The sequence below is a fragment of the Bos indicus x Bos taurus genome, chromosome 21, assembly GCF_003369695.1.
Source record: "Bos indicus x Bos taurus breed Angus x Brahman F1 hybrid chromosome 21, Bos_hybrid_MaternalHap_v2.0, whole genome shotgun sequence".
In the NCBI taxonomy this organism is placed as follows: domain Eukaryota; kingdom Metazoa; phylum Chordata; class Mammalia; order Artiodactyla; family Bovidae; genus Bos; species Bos indicus x Bos taurus.
Window position 1 is genome coordinate 65,120,639 of NC_040096.1, and position 19,939 is coordinate 65,140,577.

Consider the following 19,939-nt stretch of genomic DNA (forward strand, 5'->3'; position numbering starts at 1 on the left):
TCCTTGGAAGAAAAGTTATGACCACCGTAGATAGCATATTGAAAAGCAGAGACATTACTTTGCCAACAAAGGTCCATCTAGTCAAGGCTATGGTTTTTCCAGTGGTCATGTATGGATGTGAGAGTTGGACTGTGAAGAAAGCTGAGCGCCAAAGAATTGATGCTTTTGAACTGTGGTGTTGGAGAAGACTCTTGAGAGTCCCTTGGACTGCAAGGAGATCCAACCAGTCCATCCTAAAGGAGATCAGTCCTGGGTGTTCATTGGATGGACTGATGCTGAAGCTGAAACTCCAATACTTTGGCCACGTCATTCGAAGAGTTGACTCATTGGAAAAGACTCTGATGCTGGGAAGGATTGGGGGCAGGAGGAGAAGGGGACGACAGAGGATGAGATGGCTGGATGGCATCACCGACTCGATGGACGTGAGTTTGAGTGAACTCTGAGAGTTGGTAATGGACAGGGAGGTCTGGCGTGCTGCGATTCATGGGCTCCCAAAGAGTCGGACACGACTGAGTGACTGAACTGATTGACTGAACTGATGCCTCGAGTACCTCGGCCCTGTGCTGGAGGTCTGTCTGTCTACACTGGCTTGTAGTTGAGATGGGATGTCAGGGGAAGAGCATTCTAGGCGGAGAGAATAGAAGGAAGGCCTGGAGCGCGGGGGGCGGACACAGGTGAGGAGGGCATGGTCTTGCCATGTGGTGGGTCCTGGTCGTCTTTCTGTTCCAGCGTGTTCAGAGTTAACTTCGTTCACGTTGACGAGCGCTTGCTCTTCTCGTTTGTTGCTTATAAGCCACGCTGCAGGCCCTCTGTGTACCTGTCTCTGCACACACGTGCTAATGTTTGTGTAGGATAGAGTTCTAACGTGGGGTTGTTGCAGTAAAAACCGTCTGTTTACATTTGTGGATCCTCCTGGAATGGACCTTTGAAAAGGCCCCCTTAAAACCCTGAGTCTTCCCGCTCAGGCACCCTGTGTCCATTGAGTCAAGTCCCCCTTCGTGTCTTTAAGTAAATTAGTTTTCTGTGTGTAGGTCTTGCTATTTTTGTTATTGTTGTTGTTAGATGTATTCCCAGACATTCCATAGTCTTCATTTAAAGCCTTGTGTCTTCTAACTGATCATACTTGGCGCGTGGACGAGGTCTCTTTTTTTGGCTGCGCTGGGCCTTGGCCGCGGCGCCCGGGCCCTTGTTGCAGAGCGCAGGCTTCTCTGGGGGGCGGGTCCCTCCGTTTTCAGCAAGTGGCCTTAGTCGCCCCGTGGCATTTGGAATCTTAGTTCCCCAACCAGGGACTGAACCCATGTCCCCTGCATTGGAAGGCAGATTCTTAACCACTGGACCACCAGGGACGTCCCAAGGCTTCATTAAAAAAAAAAAATTGAATTTATTTATTTTTAATTGAAGGGTAATTGCTCTGCAGCGTTGTGTTGGTTTCTGCCAAACAGCAGCACGAGTCAGCCGTGGGTATACCTGTGTCCCTCCCTCTTGCCGTTGAGAAGGCAATGGCACCCCACTCCAGTACTCTTGCCTGGAAAATCCCATGGACGGAGAAGCCTGGTAGGCTGCAGTCCATGGGATCGCGAAGAGTTGGACACGACTGAGCGACTTCACTTTCACTTTTCACTTTCCTGCATCGGGGAACGAAATGGCAACCCACTCCAGTGTTGCCTGGAGAATCCCAGGGACGGGGGAGCCTGGTGGGCTGCCGTCTATGGGGTCGCACAGAGTCGGACATGACTGAAGCGACTTAGCAGCAGCAGCATCACTTTCATGGGTATTTCAGTCTTGGATTTGTTCGGTGGCACATTTGCTTTTAACTGCGTGTGGTAGGAAGCGTTCTGCCACACATATCCTCTGACACTTGACTTTGTTTGGCCTTAGGGAAGTTTGCCCTTGAAGGACAGCGTGAAACTGTGTCTTTAATGGCTTCGTTGGTGGCCTACGAGGATTCGGACTCAGAGGCTGAGACCGAGCCTGCGGGCAGTTTCCATCCTGTTGGCCAGATGGAAGACACTTCGGCTATGCTCAGACCTCCGGAGCAGGATTTTGGATCCAGGGTCCTGGATGCGACAGGCGGGTGGGCGCCGTCCCTGGTGTGCGGCTCTCATGATGACCCCACCACGTGTCGTCTCCCACTGGCTCGGCTCTGGAGCCAGGACCCGGGGTCCTGCCCCAGCCAGAGACTACGATGGCCCAGGCCAGAGCCCGAGGCCACCCTCCCCGCCAGCCCGCCGGCTCGCCCCTCCCTGTGGACCAGCCAGGCCCCTGCAGGCCACGTGCCCCTGGCAGCGGCCCGCTCGAAGCAGGTGAGAGTCTGCTGGGAACCTTCCGGCTCCCCCAAGCCGTCTCTCGATGCCCGAACGGGGTCTGAAGGCCCAGGGAAAGGCAGCAGCTCCCTGCAGAGGAAGCGGCGTGAGGACTGTGTTGTACCTTATATCCCGAAGAGACTAAGGCCGCTGCAGGCGCTCAGCACAGAAACAGACAGCGGTAAGGACACGGAGGCCCGGGGTCCCCTTGCCGGCCGTGTTCCGGCCCCGCTCTGTGTGGCCCCCGAAGTGTCTGAGTTTATCCAGCCATATCTGGACAGTCAGTATAAGGAAACCAAGATTCCCAAGACGGTGCTCTTCCACCTGCGGGGCCACCGGGGCCCCGTCAACAGCGTCCAGTGGTGTCCGGTGTCTGCCAGGAGCCACATGCTTCTGTCGACGTCGATGGATAAAACCTTCAAGGTGAGGCCTTGAGTGAAGCAGCTCTTGGGAATGAGCCGCTGGGACGTTTTGTTTTCCCAATGGTGAGGTCGGCCCGGTTGCAGGCCGGATGTTTCTTTCTAGGAATTCCTGGGATTCTCTTTGTTGCCCTCGGGAGAGGGCTCTCGGTTGCCCGCTTGGATGGCTGGACTGTTCTACCCCCTGCAGCCCCTCCAAGGCTGCCTTGCCCAGGCCACCGGCGGTAACTAGTTCAGACCCCACGTGGGTCATCCTCATGGGGGCCACCAAGGACGCCTAGACCCTCTCCCGCCCTGGGAGAGGGAGATGGCGGAGTGAGAAGGGAGGAAAGCAGACCCAGATCCCGGGGACTCTGGGCCATCCTCGGTGACCCCCGCTGAGTGCGGAGTGGTGGTAGCTCTGTTCCCGGTGCTGTGCTGGGTGCGGGGGGTGGGAAGGTCCCTGGACTCGACCCTGGCTTCCGGGCCGGTACATGGAGGTAGGGGCTGCGGAGAAGCGGAGAGGTGCTCACAAGCCTGGGTGGGGCTGTGAGCTCGGAGCCCCAGGGGGTCCCACTGCTGCAGGTGCCTGGAGGAGGGGCAGCCGCCAGCAGGGAGGGCTTGGCGAATGCTTCCGGGAGGGAGCGGGTGGGCTTTCGGGTGGGCCTTCAGGTGGGTCGGGCAGAAGACGTTCTTGGCTCTAAACAGGGGAGGCTGTGAGGGGCCTGCAGGGGGTCGGGGGAGGCCCTGGGAAAGAAGGCAGCGTCACACCAGGGAGGGCCTTGGGTGCCCTGCTGGGGAGTTCTGGTTTATACAGAAACTTTTTGGGTTGTTATTTATTTATTTTAAAAGCTCCATTAAAAAAAAAAAAAAAGCTCCTGGGCTCCCCTGGTGGCGCAGTGGTAAAGAACCCGCCAGCCAATGCAGGAGAGGGGGGTTCAATCCCTGGTCTGGGAGGATCCCAGATGCCAGCTGGCAACTAAGCCCGTGTGCTACAGTTACCGAGCCTGCGCTCTGCCATGAGAGAAGCCTCTGCAGTGAGAAGCCCACAACTAGAGAAAGCCCACGCACAGCAGCGAAGGCCCAGCTCGGCCCAAGATGCATGAGGAAGTAAAGTTACAGACCTACACACAGGAAGCTCCTGAAGCAAGGCAGACTTACGGTCGCGGCGCCCAGGTGGGTAGTGTGGCAGCTGTGTTCCACCCTCCAGGAGCTGCCCCCGGTCCCCGGACTGTCGTCTGTCTGTCCCCACCCCCAGGGGAGCCTCGGAGACCTTTCCTTTTAATTGGCGCTTTCAAAGGTGAGGTCTGTGTAATGGGCCTGCACACCCCTCACCTCCTCTCTCCAGCGCCTGCAAAGCACAGCACGTGTGTGTGTGTGCCCAGTCACTTAAGTCGTGTCTGTCTCTTTGCCACCCCGTGGACTGTAGCCCGCCAGGCTCCTCTGTCCATGGGATTCCCCAGGCAAGAATACTGGAGTGGGTGGCCAGTTGCTTCTCCAAGGGGTCTTCCCAGCCCAGGGACTGAGCCCACATCTCTATCTCCTGCGTTGGCAGGCGGGTTCTTCACCACTAGGGCCACCTGGGAAGCGAAGCCCAAGCGCACTACATCAGTTCGGTTCAGTTCAGTCGCTCAGTCATGTCTGACTCTTGCGACCCCATGGACTGCAGCACGCCAGGCTTCCTTGTCCATCACCAACTCCTGGAGCTTGCTCAAACCCATGTCCATCGAGTCAGTGATGCCGTCCAACCATCTCATCCTCTGTTGTCCCTTTCTCCTCCTACCCTCAGTCTTTCCCAGCATCAGCGCCTTTTCCAATGAGTCAGTTCTTTGCATCAGGTGGCCAAAGGATTGGAGTTTCAGCTTCAGCATCAGTCCTTCCAATGAATATTCAGGACTGATCTCCTTTAGGATTGACTGGTTTGATCTCCTTGCAGTCCAAGGGACTCTCAAGAGTCTTCTCCAACCACACAGTTCAAAAGCATCAATTCTTTGGCGCTCAGCTTTCTTCACAGTCTAACTCTCACATCCATACATGACTACAGGAAAAACCATAGCTGTGACTGGGCGGACCTTTGTCGGCAAAGTAATGTCTTAGTACATAGTAGGTGCCAAATACACGCGATCCGAACAAAAGCCACCTGGGGAGAAGGTGGCTTTGGAGTTGTGGGTCACGGTTGCGGAGGAGCTGGTCAGCGGCCCGGCCACCCAGTTCAAGTTCCAGAGTCTCATCTGTGGGGGCCTGATTGTGCTCAGTACCTGAGCCATGAGACCACGTGAGAACTCCCTTCCAAAGCCCCCGGCACAGGGCAGGAGCCCCACAGGCGCTCACTAGACATCGGCTCCCCACCCCCAAAATTGTCCTCACGGCTCTGGAGCCCTCCTACCCAGAACATTGTATCTGCAAGGTTTGTTTTGAGCTTTTCGCATAGGAGGCATTTTCATAAGCTGAGACAGGAAGTCCAAGTGCAGTGAAGTCTTGGCTAGGAGCTCCATTGGGAGTGTCACTTTAGGTGGCGTGTTTGAGTCCCAAAATGACGTGTCCGTTTTCACGTCTGCGAGGCTGATGGAGTTCTGTGGGGACAGTGTCGGGTCCTGTCTGCAGTCTGGAGCCCTGGGGTTGGCACACACATCTCTGGTGCTTTCTCCGAGAGGTTGGGGCCCTGTGCTCGACTCAAGAGGTCCTGGCGTTCCTGGTGTGCACTGGACACCCCCCACCGCAAGGCCAGGGGCTTCTCTGGCCTCCCTCCGGAGGGCCTGCAGCTCTAGGGGGCTGTGGGGGCCTGTCGCTTTGGTCAGGAGCCCCCCCGGAGGGTTCTTGGTGGTCAGTGTCCCTGGTGGGCTGGCCCCTGGAGTTACTTAGAATGATCTGGGCTTGGTGGAGGACTGATTCATTTGAAAAAACCCTGATGCTGGGAAAGATTGAAGGCGGGAGAAGGGGACGACAGAGGATGAGATGGTTGGATGGCATCACCGGCTCAATGGACATGAGTTCGAGTAAGCTCTGGGAGTTGGTGATTGACAGGGAGGCCTGGTGTGCTGCCATCCATGGGGTCGCAAAGCATCAGACACAACTGAGTGACTGAACTGAACTGAACTGGGCCTGGTACTGGCTCCATACAAACAGCTTCATGATCTCAGGCAACGCACTTGACCTTTCTGAGCCTTTTTCCTCTTGACAAGTTCCTGAGGCCTATGACTGAGGCTTCTGTCTAAAGCTCCCAGTTTAATGCTGGGCACGTAGTGCTGTGTTTTGTGGAGGGTGGCATGGGTCCAGGTGGGCCGCCTGAAGGGCGTGGGCAGCCCCCTTCTGGGACCCTGAAGGGAGGGACCAGACTAGCAGACATGGGCAGCGCAGGCTCGAGTGGGCAGGCTTCCTGGGGGTCTCAGAAGGCAGGCAGAGCTGGGTGGAGGGCTGTGGTGGAGGTAGGTGCGTCCTGGTGGGTGTCTGCCTCCCTCTTGCCCTCGGGGTCACGTCTCCTGGCCTGGAGCCCTGCGGGGACTGGTCTGCACTTGGCCTCGGTGGCGTGCTCCGTGGCCTCTGCCCTGGTCTCTTTTGCCCAGGAAGTTTAGATTTCCTAAGGCCATCCCACAAGTTTTGGAATGGAGGGCGTCTGAGTGAAGCCGTTGACTTGGGCCGTGGTTCTGTCGCGTAGTGGGTGTCAGTGGGGTAGATGAGGGCGCCCTGCGCGGGGTGTGGGAGAGGCCGGATGGAGGGGAGCTGGGAGCCGCCAGCCGGCAGTGACACTGCATGACCACACGGGGGCGCAGTTGGTCCACCTTGGGAGGCTGCTCAGGCGCAGGGACTGTGTTCCTGGAAAACCCACCTGCTGGGGGCAGTTCTCTGAGACCCCCTCCCTGGCTGCCAGGCTGCCTGTCAGTCCCGTCCCGGGGAGGGTGGTGTGTGCTGCAGGCAATGACATAGTCTCGGGCCACTTGCTGGCAGCCAGGAGCCCCGTCCACTGCGCCGTCCATCTCTTACGGCGGGCTGTCAATAGAGGTGTCCCCAGGGGCAGAGTGTGGCTGCTGTCGTGGCCACGGGGGTCCATGTCTCCTGACCTTCTTACTGTGGTATCTTGAAAATCAGGGCGTTGATAAGTGTTAGAGGCCAAGGGTCCAGGGTCCTCTCTGCTTTATGACATCTGGCAGTTTTCAGTGACGGAGTCACATGGCAAATTGACGTTAAGCGACTGTTCGGTGTGAAGACGATGTGGCAGGGCTGGAGGAGCCATGATGGAAGGTGGGTGGGGAGCAACTGGGGGCTGGGGGCCCTCCTGGCTGAGACTTTGGTCGTGCTGGGCCCCCAGGGGTGTGTGTGTGGCAGCAGGCAGTCCTGGCAGGATGGTGTTATTTTCCCTCCCTGGTGTCAGCAGGTGGACAGCGTGGAGGTCCTTGTGGTCTGGTATGAGATCAAGGGGCACATGGGAGGTGTGTGGGCGTGGAGTCTGGAGTGGGGCAGGGGTGCAGGTGGGGCTCCGGGGTGGAGAGCAGATGGTGGCTGAGCAGGGAAGGAGCTCGAAGAGGTGGGCTGCTCGAAGCAGTCCCTACCTGTGCTCCGTTTTGAAGGTGCCTCCCCCGCTTTTGCTTTGGCTGTGTCTCGCAGCATGCCGGATCTTAGGTCCCTGGCCAGGACCTAATTCATGCACCCCCCGGCAGTGGAAGCCCAGAGTCTTAACCATTGGCCGCCAGGGAAGTCTCCCCCCACCCACCTTTTCTGGTTAAAGTTTGCCAGAGTGCCTTCTTGTCCCCAACCTGGTCAGGAGGGCTGGGGTCACAGGACTTGGATTCTGACTGTCCCTCTGCTGCCGACTGGCTGTGTGATCTCACCTTCTCTGAGCCTCAAGCTCTGTATGTAAAGTGGACCCAAGGATGCATAACCTGTTGGGTTTTTGTGAAAAAATAAGTGATGTTGGCTCTGAATGACCTGGTGTGACTCCCGGCTCTTGGCGGGCACTCACTGGGGGCTCACTCTTGCCCTCTCTGGAAATGCTCTCCCTTCCTCACCATGCCACGGTATCTCATGCCAGTGACCCGGCCGTGGAACTGTGCCTGCTACACCTTGTGGATTTTTAAGCTTCTTGAGCAGGGGAACTGTGTGGAATCTGTTTTTACATTCTCCATAGCACCTGACACTAGGTTTTGTACCTGTTAAGTGATCAAAAAAGATTGAAAACGTTGTTTGGATTTTCCTTCCAGCCTTTGGGGAGAGGAGTCGTCTTTAAAGTGCACACATGCTCTTTGCCACTAGGGGGCACAGTAAGACAGGGTGAGTCGCTCTCCCAAGCTTCTAGAACGTGGAAGAATCCTTGATTCAAGGTAACATTTACTCAAATACGGTTTATTTTCTGATCAGGAGGAAAAAACACAACACAATCCATCTGATAAAGAACGTGGAGTGCCAGTTCCTTCATCTCCTTAAAAACGTAGCCTCGGAATTCATAAATTTCAATTGGGCACGTTACAGCAGAAAGATACTCATTTTAATATGTTCTAAATGTTCTGTGAGCTGTAAAATATGCTTGTATTAGTTTTGAAAAATTTACAGCTAGAGAAATTGAGTAAAACAAAACAGTGACGTGTAACTCCGACCGATGCTCCGCTTTCTCTCCTGCCCGCCCTCCGGCCCCGCCCCCGCGCCTCTGTTCTCCACGGCTGTGGTCCCAGCACAGATACCCTCCTGTGCGCTCTGTCCATTTCCCTGTGTCCTCGTTTGGCTCAACAAGCTTGAATACCCACTGCATGTTAAGGTAGAATTCAGACTTTGAGGCCCTTTTTTGAAGGGAAAAGTACAAGCGTGTTGTGTTTTTGACCAAACTTGGGCAGCCCTGATTGGCAGCCCCCCTGGCAGAGCCCTCTGCCAGACACTGGGAAGACCCCCAGAGGCATCCGGGCGTGTTTCTTGCTGCCTGGGACCGACTTTGAAATGCAGAAAGCAGGAAGGGGGAAGGCGAAAGCAGAGATCCCTGACAGTCCTCTCCCCAGCCAGCAGCTCGTTAGCACAGGGCCCTCCCTGGTCGGGGCCAGCATGTCCCTGGTGTTTACTGCTTACGGCATCGGGCTGGTGCCCAGAGCGCACGTCTCAGTGATTTGGAGTCTGCGCCGCCCCCCACCCCCCCACGCCCTGTCTTTTGCGCCGGAGCATTTTTATGCCTCGTTAAAAACTTTCCCCAAACATGTTTTTTCTGACCGTCTTCAGGTTCCGAACTTTGTTTGCTCATTTCCGTGTTGCGTGCTGCCGTTTCCTGCTTTTGTTTTTCACATCGAGCTGCACTGAGCACGGCCCTGCGGCGGCGTGGGCTTTTCTGCTGCCTTCATGAAGCGAAAGTGGGCTTTGCCCCGCACCCAGTCTGCAGCTACAGCCCTGTGGGTGTTGCTGAGTAGACCCCGGTTAGGTGGGCCAGCCTCTGTGCCTTTGTTACAGGAGACTCCTGGGTTCCCGACCCCCACGCTGCCTGGTGGCTGTCTGACTTGGGGGAAAATCACCTAGCCTCTCTGATCCCGTTTTCTCACTGGTGAAATGGGGTAATGGCTGCCTGTTAGGTTGTTGCTGTCGGAGCAGGGGTGAGGAGATGCGGCCCAGGGCCTAGCAGCGGGCAGGGCTGAAGACAGGCTCCCGCACTCCCTGCCCCCGGGTCTGTTCATTAAAAAGCAACCGGAGGAGCGACGAGTCACCCCCAGTCCTCCGACTGGGTGCAGCTCTCGTTCTTGTGAATCTTTTCCTAGTCTGTCTATCGATAATGTATTTTTCAAGAGTTTCGATGTTACTGTTCCCGAGGTAGATACTTTTAAAATTTAAAAAGCTTTTGAGATTGTCTGTACCCAGCCATTCAGCCGCTCCCTTTTCATGCACTGCGCGCTTGGAAGTTCCTCCTGGAGGGCTGGCTCCCTGTCTCCGAACTGCTGGCATCCGAGTGTCTCGTGGGTGAGAACAGGCCCAGCTGCGTCTGCCAGTCCGTGGAGTGTTTTTGTGTCTGAGCCTCCGACAGGGCGGTGGGTGGGGGGGCAGTGTCATCATCATGCCCGAGGAAACCCAGGAGGGTGAGGGCTGGGCGGGCGTGCCCGCAAGGTCGGCCACGGACCCCTGCCTGTGGCACAGATGAGAGGGAGGGGAGAGCCGACCGTCCCGGGGTGCCCACCCCCCAACCAGGCACAGCCCTAGAGCCTCCAGCTCGTGTTCACAGCAGGTGTATGGGGTCAGTGCTGCTCTTCCTCCCATTTCATGGGTGAGGAAGTCGAGGCCCAGAGGTTAAGGGGTTTGTCCACACTCACACAGCTGGCCGTCAGGCTCCAGAGCCCGAGCGTACAGAGCCAGAGAGCCTGCTCTGCTGCTCTGCCTCTGAGAATAAAGGACGGAAAAGCAGACCCCGTCTCCCGGGTGGTCCCCCAGCACTGTCCAGCCTCAGAGCCTTATGGTTCCCGTAAAAGGGGCATGAGGAGATGAGGTGATTTCTGCGGGGGCTTGGATTTGCATTTTTATGTATTACAGGACCCCGCTGATTTATCATTGTTAGCGTATCTGATTATATTAAGGTGTCTTAGATGTGCTTTGTAGAAAGTAATATATCTCAGATTCAAAGACAAGGAATTTATGGATTCAAGTGCCAGAGTGAGGGTTTTTATTTCAGTTTTAGAAGAATTATTCTTGATGGATTTTACAAAATGAGATTGAGAAATGATTTGATGTGTAGAGTGAGGAGTCTCGGGGCATTATGTAGATGATTGGCAATTTATTCCGAGCACGAGGCCAATCTATTGGAAACGAGAGCCGCACAGCTGGGAAGGAGGGCTGGGCTGCGGCGGTGGGCGTCTGGTATTCGGGGGCTGAACAGTTAACAGCGCGTCGCCGGTAATTAGGTGAAGGAGAGGAGAGAATGGGTGGTGTGTGGGTGCCTGTGTGTGTGTGCGTGCACACTCGTAGAGATCATCTCTTCCATCTGCACTTGACGGAAGCCCAGAGAGGGGAACACACTTGCGCGGGGGCACACAGCGGGGTCAGGTGAAGGAAGCGTTCAGCCACCTCCCTCTCTGCACCCTGTGTCTGCGGTTCTCTGTTCCCACCCTTGGAGTGTTCTCCTTCCAGGGAGAGTTCACCACCATCTCAGTGATCACAGGGCGGAGAGCAAGGGCTTCAGGCTGGTCGAGCCAGCAGGGCTGCCGAGCCTCCAGGAAGAGCTGTGATTCCGGGCTGGAACCCTCTCCTCGTGGGAAGTGAAGTTTTGACACTCTTCTCCCCCATATGAAAGCTGCGACGTTTCTGAGGCCAACAAATGAGACATTTCCCACTTCTCCTGTGCTTGCCAGAAGGGCCTTGTAAGCTTATGCCTGCCTCACAGGAAAAAAACCCTGGGTTGAAAGAGGAATAAGAAAGAAAATTGTGGCAGAGCCCAAGCTGTGCTTTCTGCTCTTGGAGAACTTCATTCGGTTTAGACTTAAACAGCTCGGTGTCCCTGGTGCCGATGCTGACGGGAGAAAACAGCTCCGTGTGAAGGTGCAGCCTCTGTCCTTGGGGAACCAGCCTCATCCAGGCCCAACCCACGTCATTAAGGGAAGAATAGAGCAATTGGGGAAAATGCTTTTAATGTAATTGAAAAATGCAGATTGCAAAATTGGCACACTTAGGAGTTGAGCCTAGCAAATTATTTCTTGCTGCTTTTAAAACTTGGACCCAGAAGACTCTTAAAAGGCCCATGTCTCGTGCCCAGGGATGGCATTGTCCTTTTCCTTTAAAGAAAAAAAAAAATGACAGAAATTTAAGAGGTAACCGTAGACCCTCTGCTCAGACATAGCGACTGCGAACATTCTACCGGTAGTGCGTCCAACCTTTTTCCCACGTGCGTCAACCGATTTTAATCATACCCCTAGGTACTTTATTTTTGTAACCAGCAATTAAAAATTCCATGGAGGTCATTTCCTCTCCCAGTCGCTAGTATTTTTATCCCTGAAAAGAAGGAGTGGGTAAGTCACTCCAATCAATCCTCTCCCCCCAACCCCTGCTTCTGCCGTCTGGCGCCTCTCCCAGACAGACGGACGCGGCCCTAGCGAAGACCCCGGGAACTGGGGGAGCTGGGCAGGATGCGGGGACCAGAGCCCTGGACTGAGGCCAGCGGGGTCAGCCCAGCGCCCCTGGAAGCTTTCCTTCACATGGCTTCCCTTTGGCCAGCTTCCCGAAGTTTCTTTATGAGATAAGAGAGAGCAGGCATGCCTCACTACCCCCCCCGCCCACCCCCACCCAAGATGCCCTGACCCGTTAGCTCCGCTTGGCCAGGGCTCCTGGAGCTGATCCAGGCCCGGCCTCCCTCCCGAGGATGAGACGTGCGGACCTCGGCGCTTCCCAGGGAACAGGGGCCGCTCAGAGATATCGAGAGCCCCCGGGGCTGTTGCCTGGCAAGGGCTCTGACTCTGGCACTCTGATTAATTGGATTATCTGGGTGTTTCTGGATTGAGCTTCTAATGTTTTTATATCTAGTTTTCTACTGCTTTGCCTTCCTGTTTTATTTTTTCTGGGGGACACTCTCCTGCACTTTTATCTTTTCAGTCCTTACCCACCAGCCCCCCCACCTGCCTGTGATTTTGTTATCTCTGCTGTTCTATGCGTGAGCTTTTTCCTCCATGTACTCAGAGAAGTGTTCCCTTCTATCGTCTTTTTACATTCCAAGGGTTGTTTCTTGTTTTCTGGATATTCCTTTCTAATCCTGTTTACAGTAGATTATTTTTATTGCCTACTGATAAGGTCTTTTCCTGGCTGAGTTCTTTGAAAGTTTGCCGAAAACGCTCCTGTCTGTCTCCAGCCCCTTGTCTTCTTGTTCCGGCGTCTGTGATTACGTGAGAAACATTCTGCTGTTTATTCTGATTCAGGAGGGAGATCCTGAAAAAGCTGATGTGACTCTGTGTGTGTGTGTGTGACGGTGAGGATGTTACAGAATGATGAGGTAGGCTAGACCCCCGAATGTCCACATCTCCGCTGATTGTCTCTCGGCCGGGTCAGGACCTCCCGGCCCCTGTGATGCGCTCAGCCCCTGCGTCCTGGCTGAGTGGAGGCTGGGGCCTCTGTTTAGCACGCACGCTTCACTCCGGGGCCGTCCACCAGCTGGTTTTCTCACTCGCGTGCCGTGCACGTCTTTCCCTCTAAGCGCCCAGGTCCACGTCCTTCTTTTGAGGGGCTCCGTAGCCTTCCGCTCGTGGCCCACGCCACCACTTCTTGTGGAGACGTGATTGCGTCTCTTCACCCTCGACAGCACTAAAATGATTACAACAGTGGCTAAGCGAGGGGTATATTGTTTGAGAACCAAACGAGTTCATTTACCGGCGGCTCTCTTAGAACGGAGCCTGGCACCTCGTGAATGCTGAATAAGTGTTTGTGGTTCTCACCCATTAATCTCCTGGAGTCTTGGCATTTCTCTTACCCGAGCAATTTACATGCTAACAATACTGACCCGTCATCATAACCTGCCCCCTCCCCTCACCGTGTGTTGTTTGACTTTAGTATCTCATTACTTATTTTTTGGTCCTGGACCTAACATTATTTTATGGTCCAGTCTGAGGGCCTCTCCCTTTGTAATTGTCCCCTGGCCTTGGAGCGTGTCCCTCCCCCTCGTCCCAGGTACTGAGGAACAGTCGCCTATATTCGACCTTCATCTTGCAGTGATTAGCGGGAGCCACTTTCAGTTCTCATCATCTCTCCCCGGCTCCCTGCGGGCCCGGGCAGGCAGCGCGGGTGATGGATGTGCGCTGGGTGCCAGGGATCGACGGCACGCAGGGAGCCACCGCACCCCACGCCGATGCCCGCCACCTACGGTTTAAAATGACCTTCTTACCATTGGCTGGTTCCGCAGGGCACAGATACAGCACAGCCACCCAAACCATTCCTCAAAAAAGAAATGTTGTTTCTGACCATAAAAGAAATACACACACACTATGGAAAAAAAACGACAAAAACAGGAAGGCATAAAGAAAACAATTGCCCATTGTCTTTCTACCCAGAAGCAATGACTGCAGACGTTTTAGTCTATTTCCATCTACTCTTCAAAAAAAAAAACAACCCTGTTGAATTCCAACTGTGGGTATAATTTTAAACCCCCCGCCCCCCTGACAGCAGCAGCTTTTAATGGTGTTTATTGCAGTGGCGTTGAGTGTGTCTGCAAGCCCCTGGGGGTCCTTGAGACCCTCTCATGGGGTCTACAGGGTGAAAATCATTTTCATAATAACACCTAGAAGTTCCTTGCCTTTTCACTCTCGTACTCTCATGAGTGTACGTGGAGTTTTCCAGAGGCTAGGGTATGTGTGCTGTTGCAATTGATTAAATACAGAAGCAGTTATGAGAACGCAGCTGTCTTGTATTAAGCCAGCCATTAACGAGATAGCAAAAATGTAAACAGTTCTTGCTCACTCGTTAATTTTTTATCTTGGAAGACAGTTATTTTTCATAAGAAGTATGTTATCTATGTTAACATGTAGCAGCTTTATTATTGTTCCTTTTACATAAATTAATAAGTATTTTTCTATGTCCTTGTTATAATTTTTAATATGCTAAATGTGGAGGGGTGAACCGCGTGTAAACAGCAGCTCTTTGGAGCCTTCCCTGGCTTTCAGTTCAGTTTAGTCGCTGGGTCGTGTCTGACTCTCTGCGACCCCAAAGCTCCCTGACTTTAGAGAGCGTCAAAGGGACCGAAGAGTTTGTGAGCCGCGGTTTCACTCACATCTATAATTTCATGGGGGTAGGGGGGCTGTCTGTGTTGTTAAAGACAGTGCTGCCTCCCAGCTCGGATGTGTGCCTGCGGGTCAGCCCAGGCTCTGCCACCGCCTCCACACTGCTTGGTCGGCTTTCCAAACCGTGTGACCCCCGCGCGATCCTACAGGCTCCCAACCTCTCCTGGTCCCCCTTCCCCCTCCTCCTTGCCCCTCTGTTCTGCCCTTTACGAAGATGATGCGACAGCATTACAGGATGATGGGGGGAAATCTCCCAGTGCCAACCTAGACTAAGAGTATGATTATCCTTTTAACACCCTCCTGTCAGCTTGTGGCCCGCACGGGCCTGTGTGTTTCACGGGGCGCGCGCGCCATTGTGCAGCCCACTTCCCCACTTAACATTCTCTCCCAGTCATTCCCGCCGCAGTGCCACCGGCCGCCTCCGCGTCTTTGGAGGGCCGTCAATTTCCACGGGTTCGGTGATGCTCTATCGAGTTGATTAACTGTAATTTACTTAGCTGTCCTCGGACACTTAGGTGGTTGCTAATTTTTGCTATTATAGCTAATGCTGAAGTGGTTATCTTCATGCATGGAACCTTTTCTGTCGGATTATTTCTTTCGGATTGATTCCCATAAATGGGACTGCTGGGTCAAAGGGTTGTACATTTCCATGGGTCCAGATACATCTCCTGTCAGATTGCTTTCCAAAAGGATTATACCAATTTGCACTGCCACTGCAAAGCCTGCGTAATAACCAACTATTTTGCTTAACTATCATGCCTAGAATTTTCCTTTGGAGCCCCAAGGGGGCAAAGGCCCTTATCTAAGTGGATGTGATCTATAATTATTTAGACTAACACCAAAATTGCTTTGAGAACATTTTTAACCTGCTGAGTCTAGGATTCTGATTCGCATACACGCTAGCATTAAAAGTTTCCCAAGTAGCAATTTTTCTCTCCCTGCTCGCAGTGTATTTACACAAGCCCCGGCAACCAGAGGGAAGACTCAAGAGCTTTTATAAACAGAAGTGGTCTCTTTTCTGAACTAGTTGAAGTGTTATTTTGAAAGGCACAAAAACACAAATTAAAACTCATTTTCATTGTCACCTTCGGGTAGAAAACTTGTTTGTTTTCTTCCCCCATCTCTCATCCTGTTCTTTGGCTCTCATTTCGAGTGTGTTCTGAAATGTCCTGATGCTCCGAGCCGGGCGGAGGGGGCCGGGCGGGAGGCGCGGGGCTGCCCTCCGGCGCCGGCAGGGGCCTCGGCAGGCAGGGGAAGGAGATGTCTGCTCTGGGGCTCGCAGGGGCCATTCAGCACAGGTGAGGAAGAACCTTCCAGCACTTGGAGCCGGGTCGCCACGGGAGCGGCTTCCTCAGGGGGGCGCTGAGGATTGGGAGGGTTCGGGGCAGGCTGGAGCCCGCACTGCTAGTGGGCAGGGAGGTCGCTGCAGGCTGGGCCGGGGGCTCCGAGGCCCCTTTCTTGGACGGCGGGTGCACAGCCCCTGGCTTGGTCCCGACCTGCGGTGCCCCTGGCCCCCGCGCCGGTTCCGGTTCCGAACGAAGCTGCGTGTCCTCCCGGGACTCGTCGGGGCTTCGGTGTTCTCATCTTGGAAATAATGACCTCACCGGGCTGTAAGGATCAGATGAGGTTAGACGTGTGAAACCACTTTGTAAACTCTAAACCCTTACAAATGGAAGGTATTATCAAGAACTCTAAGTCCGGGTTTATTCTGTAATTGCCTCCTAAGCCGCGTTCCTAAGCACGGGAGGCTTGCAATCCAATTTGCCTCCAGTTGCCTTGATTCGCTGAACAAATAATCCGGCGTGCGCCCACCGACAGCAGCGGGCTGCTCCGGGCACCTGGGCCGCCCGGGACGTGCTTGCCTATTTTCCGGCTCAGCAGCGTGACGTTGGCCGCTCGTAGTTGGGGTGTTGACCTGGGGGCGGCACAGCCCGCGAGCCAGGCCTTCTGGACTCGCTGCTCCGTGGCCGGGGGCCTTGCTCAGGCCTTGTTTGGGGCTGTGTCAGGGGTGTGAGCAGTGAGGGCCCCGGAAGGGGCCTGGGTGTCAGAGTGCATGAGTGGCCCCTCCGGGTCTGTATCGGGAGACCTGCTTCCCCCGTTGCATTCTTCTGCTGGGCGTCTGTCCAGCCATCGATTGAACGCTGGCTCTCTACAGGCTCAGAGGGGACCAGACACCCTTGTTGTCAAGAAGGCTCGTGGGGGATAGGTGTCAAAACAGACTGACGGTGTGACGGGCCCAGGGCCCACCGGTGTTGGGGAGCGGGGTGGCTCTGTTGGGGTCGGGGCAGAGGACCAGCCAGGCTTCAGGGAAGGACACGCTTGAGCTGGGTCTCAGGATGGATGACACGGGGGTGCTGGGTGCTGTGCTGGTCTGTGGGGCGGGGGACGGGTCTGGGCAGTGTTGGGGCCTAGCGGAGGTAGCTGGGTAGGGGGTCTCTTGTGAGCTTTAGGCCTGGACAGTCAGTGGCAAGAGGCTGGCTGGGCCTGCCCCACACTGGGTTTTTGCATCTTAATGACCCCCAGCTGGGTCATAGGGCAATCAGCTAAGCTCAGGTCCCACTGCAGTGGGGGTGGGGGGTGTCCACCCTGCCCCTGTGCGTTCTGTGTGGCTTTGGGTAAGTTATATAACTCTTGGGACCCCAGATTCTCCATTAGTAAAGCAGGATAATCATAGCATCCATCTCAGTCTGACGATGAAACAAGAAAACTCATGGAAAACTCTTTGAGAGCATACAGCAGGCGCTCCCTAATGTCGGCTGGCACCGTTGTTAGCCCCATCTTTATGCGCATTTTACAGATGAGAAAACTGAGCAGAGAGGGGTGCTGAAAGATGTGTAGCTCCCCAGCACAGGGCTGGTGTTTGAGCTCCCTTCTTTCTGCTTCTGCATTCTGGGGTTGTTCCCTGTCCACTTCTTGCTTGGGAACTCCGGAAAGTAGTTGTGTGGGTGTGGGTGTATGGGTGTGTGGGTGGGGTGGTGGTAGGGGGGCAGAGTGGGGCGGGGGGGCAAGGCCCTTAATCTTTATGAGTCCTTTATTTGTTTGGTTTTGTTTTGTTCTTGGGCCATACCCTGCGGCATGTGGAACTTCCCTGACATGGGATCGAACCTGTGCCCCCTACATTGGAAGCACAGAGTCTTAGCCGTTGGACCACCAAGGAAGTTCTCTTTGTGAGCCTTAACTAGTTCCTCTGTGAAATGAGAAGACTCTTCAGAGTACATCATGAGAAATGCTGGGCTGGAAGAAGCACAAGCTGGAATCAAGATTGCCGGGAGAAATATCAATAACCTCAGACATGCAGATGACACCACCCTTATGGCAGAAAGTGAAGAGCAACTAAAAAGCCTCTTGATGAAAGTGAAAGAGGAGAGTGAAAAAGTTGGCTTAAAGTTCAACATTCAGAAAACGAAGATCATGGCATCTGGTCTCATCACTTCATGGGAATTAGATGGGGAAACAGTGGAAACAGTGTCAGACTTTATTTTTCTGGGCTCCAGAATCACTGCAGATGGTGATTGCAGCCATGAAATTAAAAGACGCTTACTCCTTGGAAGGAAAGTTATGACCAACCTAGATAACATATTAAAAAGCAGAGACATTACTTTGCCAACAAAAGTCCATCTAGTCAAGGCTATGGTTTTTCCAGTAGTCATGTATGGATGTGAGAGTTGGACTGTGAAGAAGGCTGAGCACTGAAGAATTGATACTTTTGAACTGTGGTGTTGGAGAAGACTCTTGAGAGTCCCTTGGACTGCAAGGAGATCCAACCAGTCCATCATAAAGGAGATCAGCCCTGGGTGTTCTTTGGAAGGACTGATGCTAAAGCTGAAACTCCAATGCTTTGGCCACCTCTTGCGAAGAGTTGACTTATTGGAAGACTTATTGGAAGACTTATTGGAAGACATCAGAGTAAAGACTCTGATGCTGGGAGGGATTGGGGGCAGGAGGAGAAGGGGACGACAGAGGATGAGATGGCTGGATGGCATCACTGACTCAATGGACGTGAGTCTGAGTGAACTCCGGGAGTTGGTGATGGACAGGGAGGCCTGGCATGCTGCAATTCATGGGGTCTCAAAGAGTCGGACACGACTGGGCAGCTGAACTGAACTGATGTAAATTCCGTAATGGCAGGGAATTTATTTTCTTCCTTTGTTGTATCTCCCCTTTAGGAAGAGGGCTGAACACAGAGTAGGTGCTTTAAGAACACCTGGGAATGAATGAATAACACCTACTCAGTCCCACACCCTAGTGGGCCCCTTGGATCTTGGGGACACGGAGACTCTCGGGGGTGGTCTTGTCTACAGACCTCGATGCCCTCCACACCTCTGATCTGAGCAGGAAGCGCTCCGGTGGAGGCGGCCGGGCTGGGGAAGAGCCTTCGAAGACCAGAGTGGAGCTGGAAACTAAGTCAGAGTGAGGCTTGCTCTCCATCTGTCGGGATGTTTGTGTTTCCACTCTCGGGTAACGTGTCCGGGCCGATGCTCGCAGCCTGTGCATTTGTTTATTTGTTATTTATTTATAAATCGTAAATCCAGAAAAGATTTGAGGAGGCTTACAATAAAAGACACACACATGGTGAAGCTGTTAAGACAGAACAGACCATGAAAAGCCACCCTGGAAGGAGAAGCAGGCTCATAAATCAAGCTCAGAGCCCAGCGCCGCTGCGGGGCCGGCCAGGCTCTGCATATGCTCGCGGCTGCCGGGCGGGGGCGCGGGCTGCCCAGGCTTGCTGCCTGAGCCTGTCGCCACGGCGAGCGGCCCTGCCTGGGGATGTGGGCTGGACGCTGGCAGTGCCAGGGCAGGCGTTTTCCCCCAGGGCCTTGGCCGCCCTGCGGTAAGATTGGAGGGTCAGAGCGGAGGCCCTGGGCAGTCATGTGGGGTCAGTCTGAGGAGCTGCCATGCTCTCCCGGGGCCCCTGGGCCGACCGCCTGGGCTGCCCCTCGCTTTTCTGCAACTCAGTTACCCTCCTACCAAGTGGTGCCAAGACTCAGCAGACTGTTGTAAGGCCTTAGCGTGTCGCCTGAGACCTGGCCCTTGGCGAGCACAGTTGTTGTGGATCTGACCTGTGTGGGCTGTGATTCCCGGGGCTAAGTGTGGTCCTGGGCAGGTCCTCACCCAGGTTCAGAGGAGGCCCCGCCGGAGGGGGTGGCAGGACGGGGTGCCCCCGGCTCCGTCCGTACTGACGCTGTGGACACTGAGCCCGGCCTGTTCATTATTGCTTATAAACACTCAAGGAGTTCGAAGCGAAGAGAACATACTTTTTAATTATTTCCCTGCTTGTCTCCAGCTATGCTGTTGTCAAGGAAACTGAAACCTTTGAAAAGCTTTTCAGCTTCCCGGTTGGAAGAGGATACTCGCGTAGGGCTCATGTTGTCTGTGGAAATGGACCCGTCATTCTGTAACAAAATCTGTTTCTCTTAAAAGGGCTTGCTGCTTTTGCGTCTCACAAATAGAATGTTTTTGACCCTTTCACAGAAGATGGAAGGTTTTATACTGGTATTTTCTCTTTTAAAAGAGTTGCTCTCATTCTTGACTC

At 54.3% G+C, this 19,939-nt stretch overlaps 1 protein-coding gene across 4 annotated transcripts in view; it reads left to right on the forward strand.

The window, feature by feature from the left end:
* The window catches only part of WDR25 (WD repeat domain 25), a 145,662-nt gene that overhangs the window by 3,800 nt on the left and 121,923 nt on the right, over positions 1-19,939 (forward strand). For 2 of the 4 annotated variants that reach the window (XM_027522002.1, XM_027522003.1), the window contains exon 2: positions 1,879-2,726. In XM_027522002.1, the coding sequence (XP_027377803.1) occupies positions 1,920-2,726 (807 nt within the window). In that variant the 5' untranslated portion in view covers positions 1,879-1,919. Of the gene's footprint in view, positions 1-1,878; positions 2,727-3,699; positions 3,878-15,563; positions 15,705-19,939 lie in introns of those variants that run through there. The other 2 variants (XM_027522006.1, XM_027522005.1) reach the window with 2 other exon arrangements.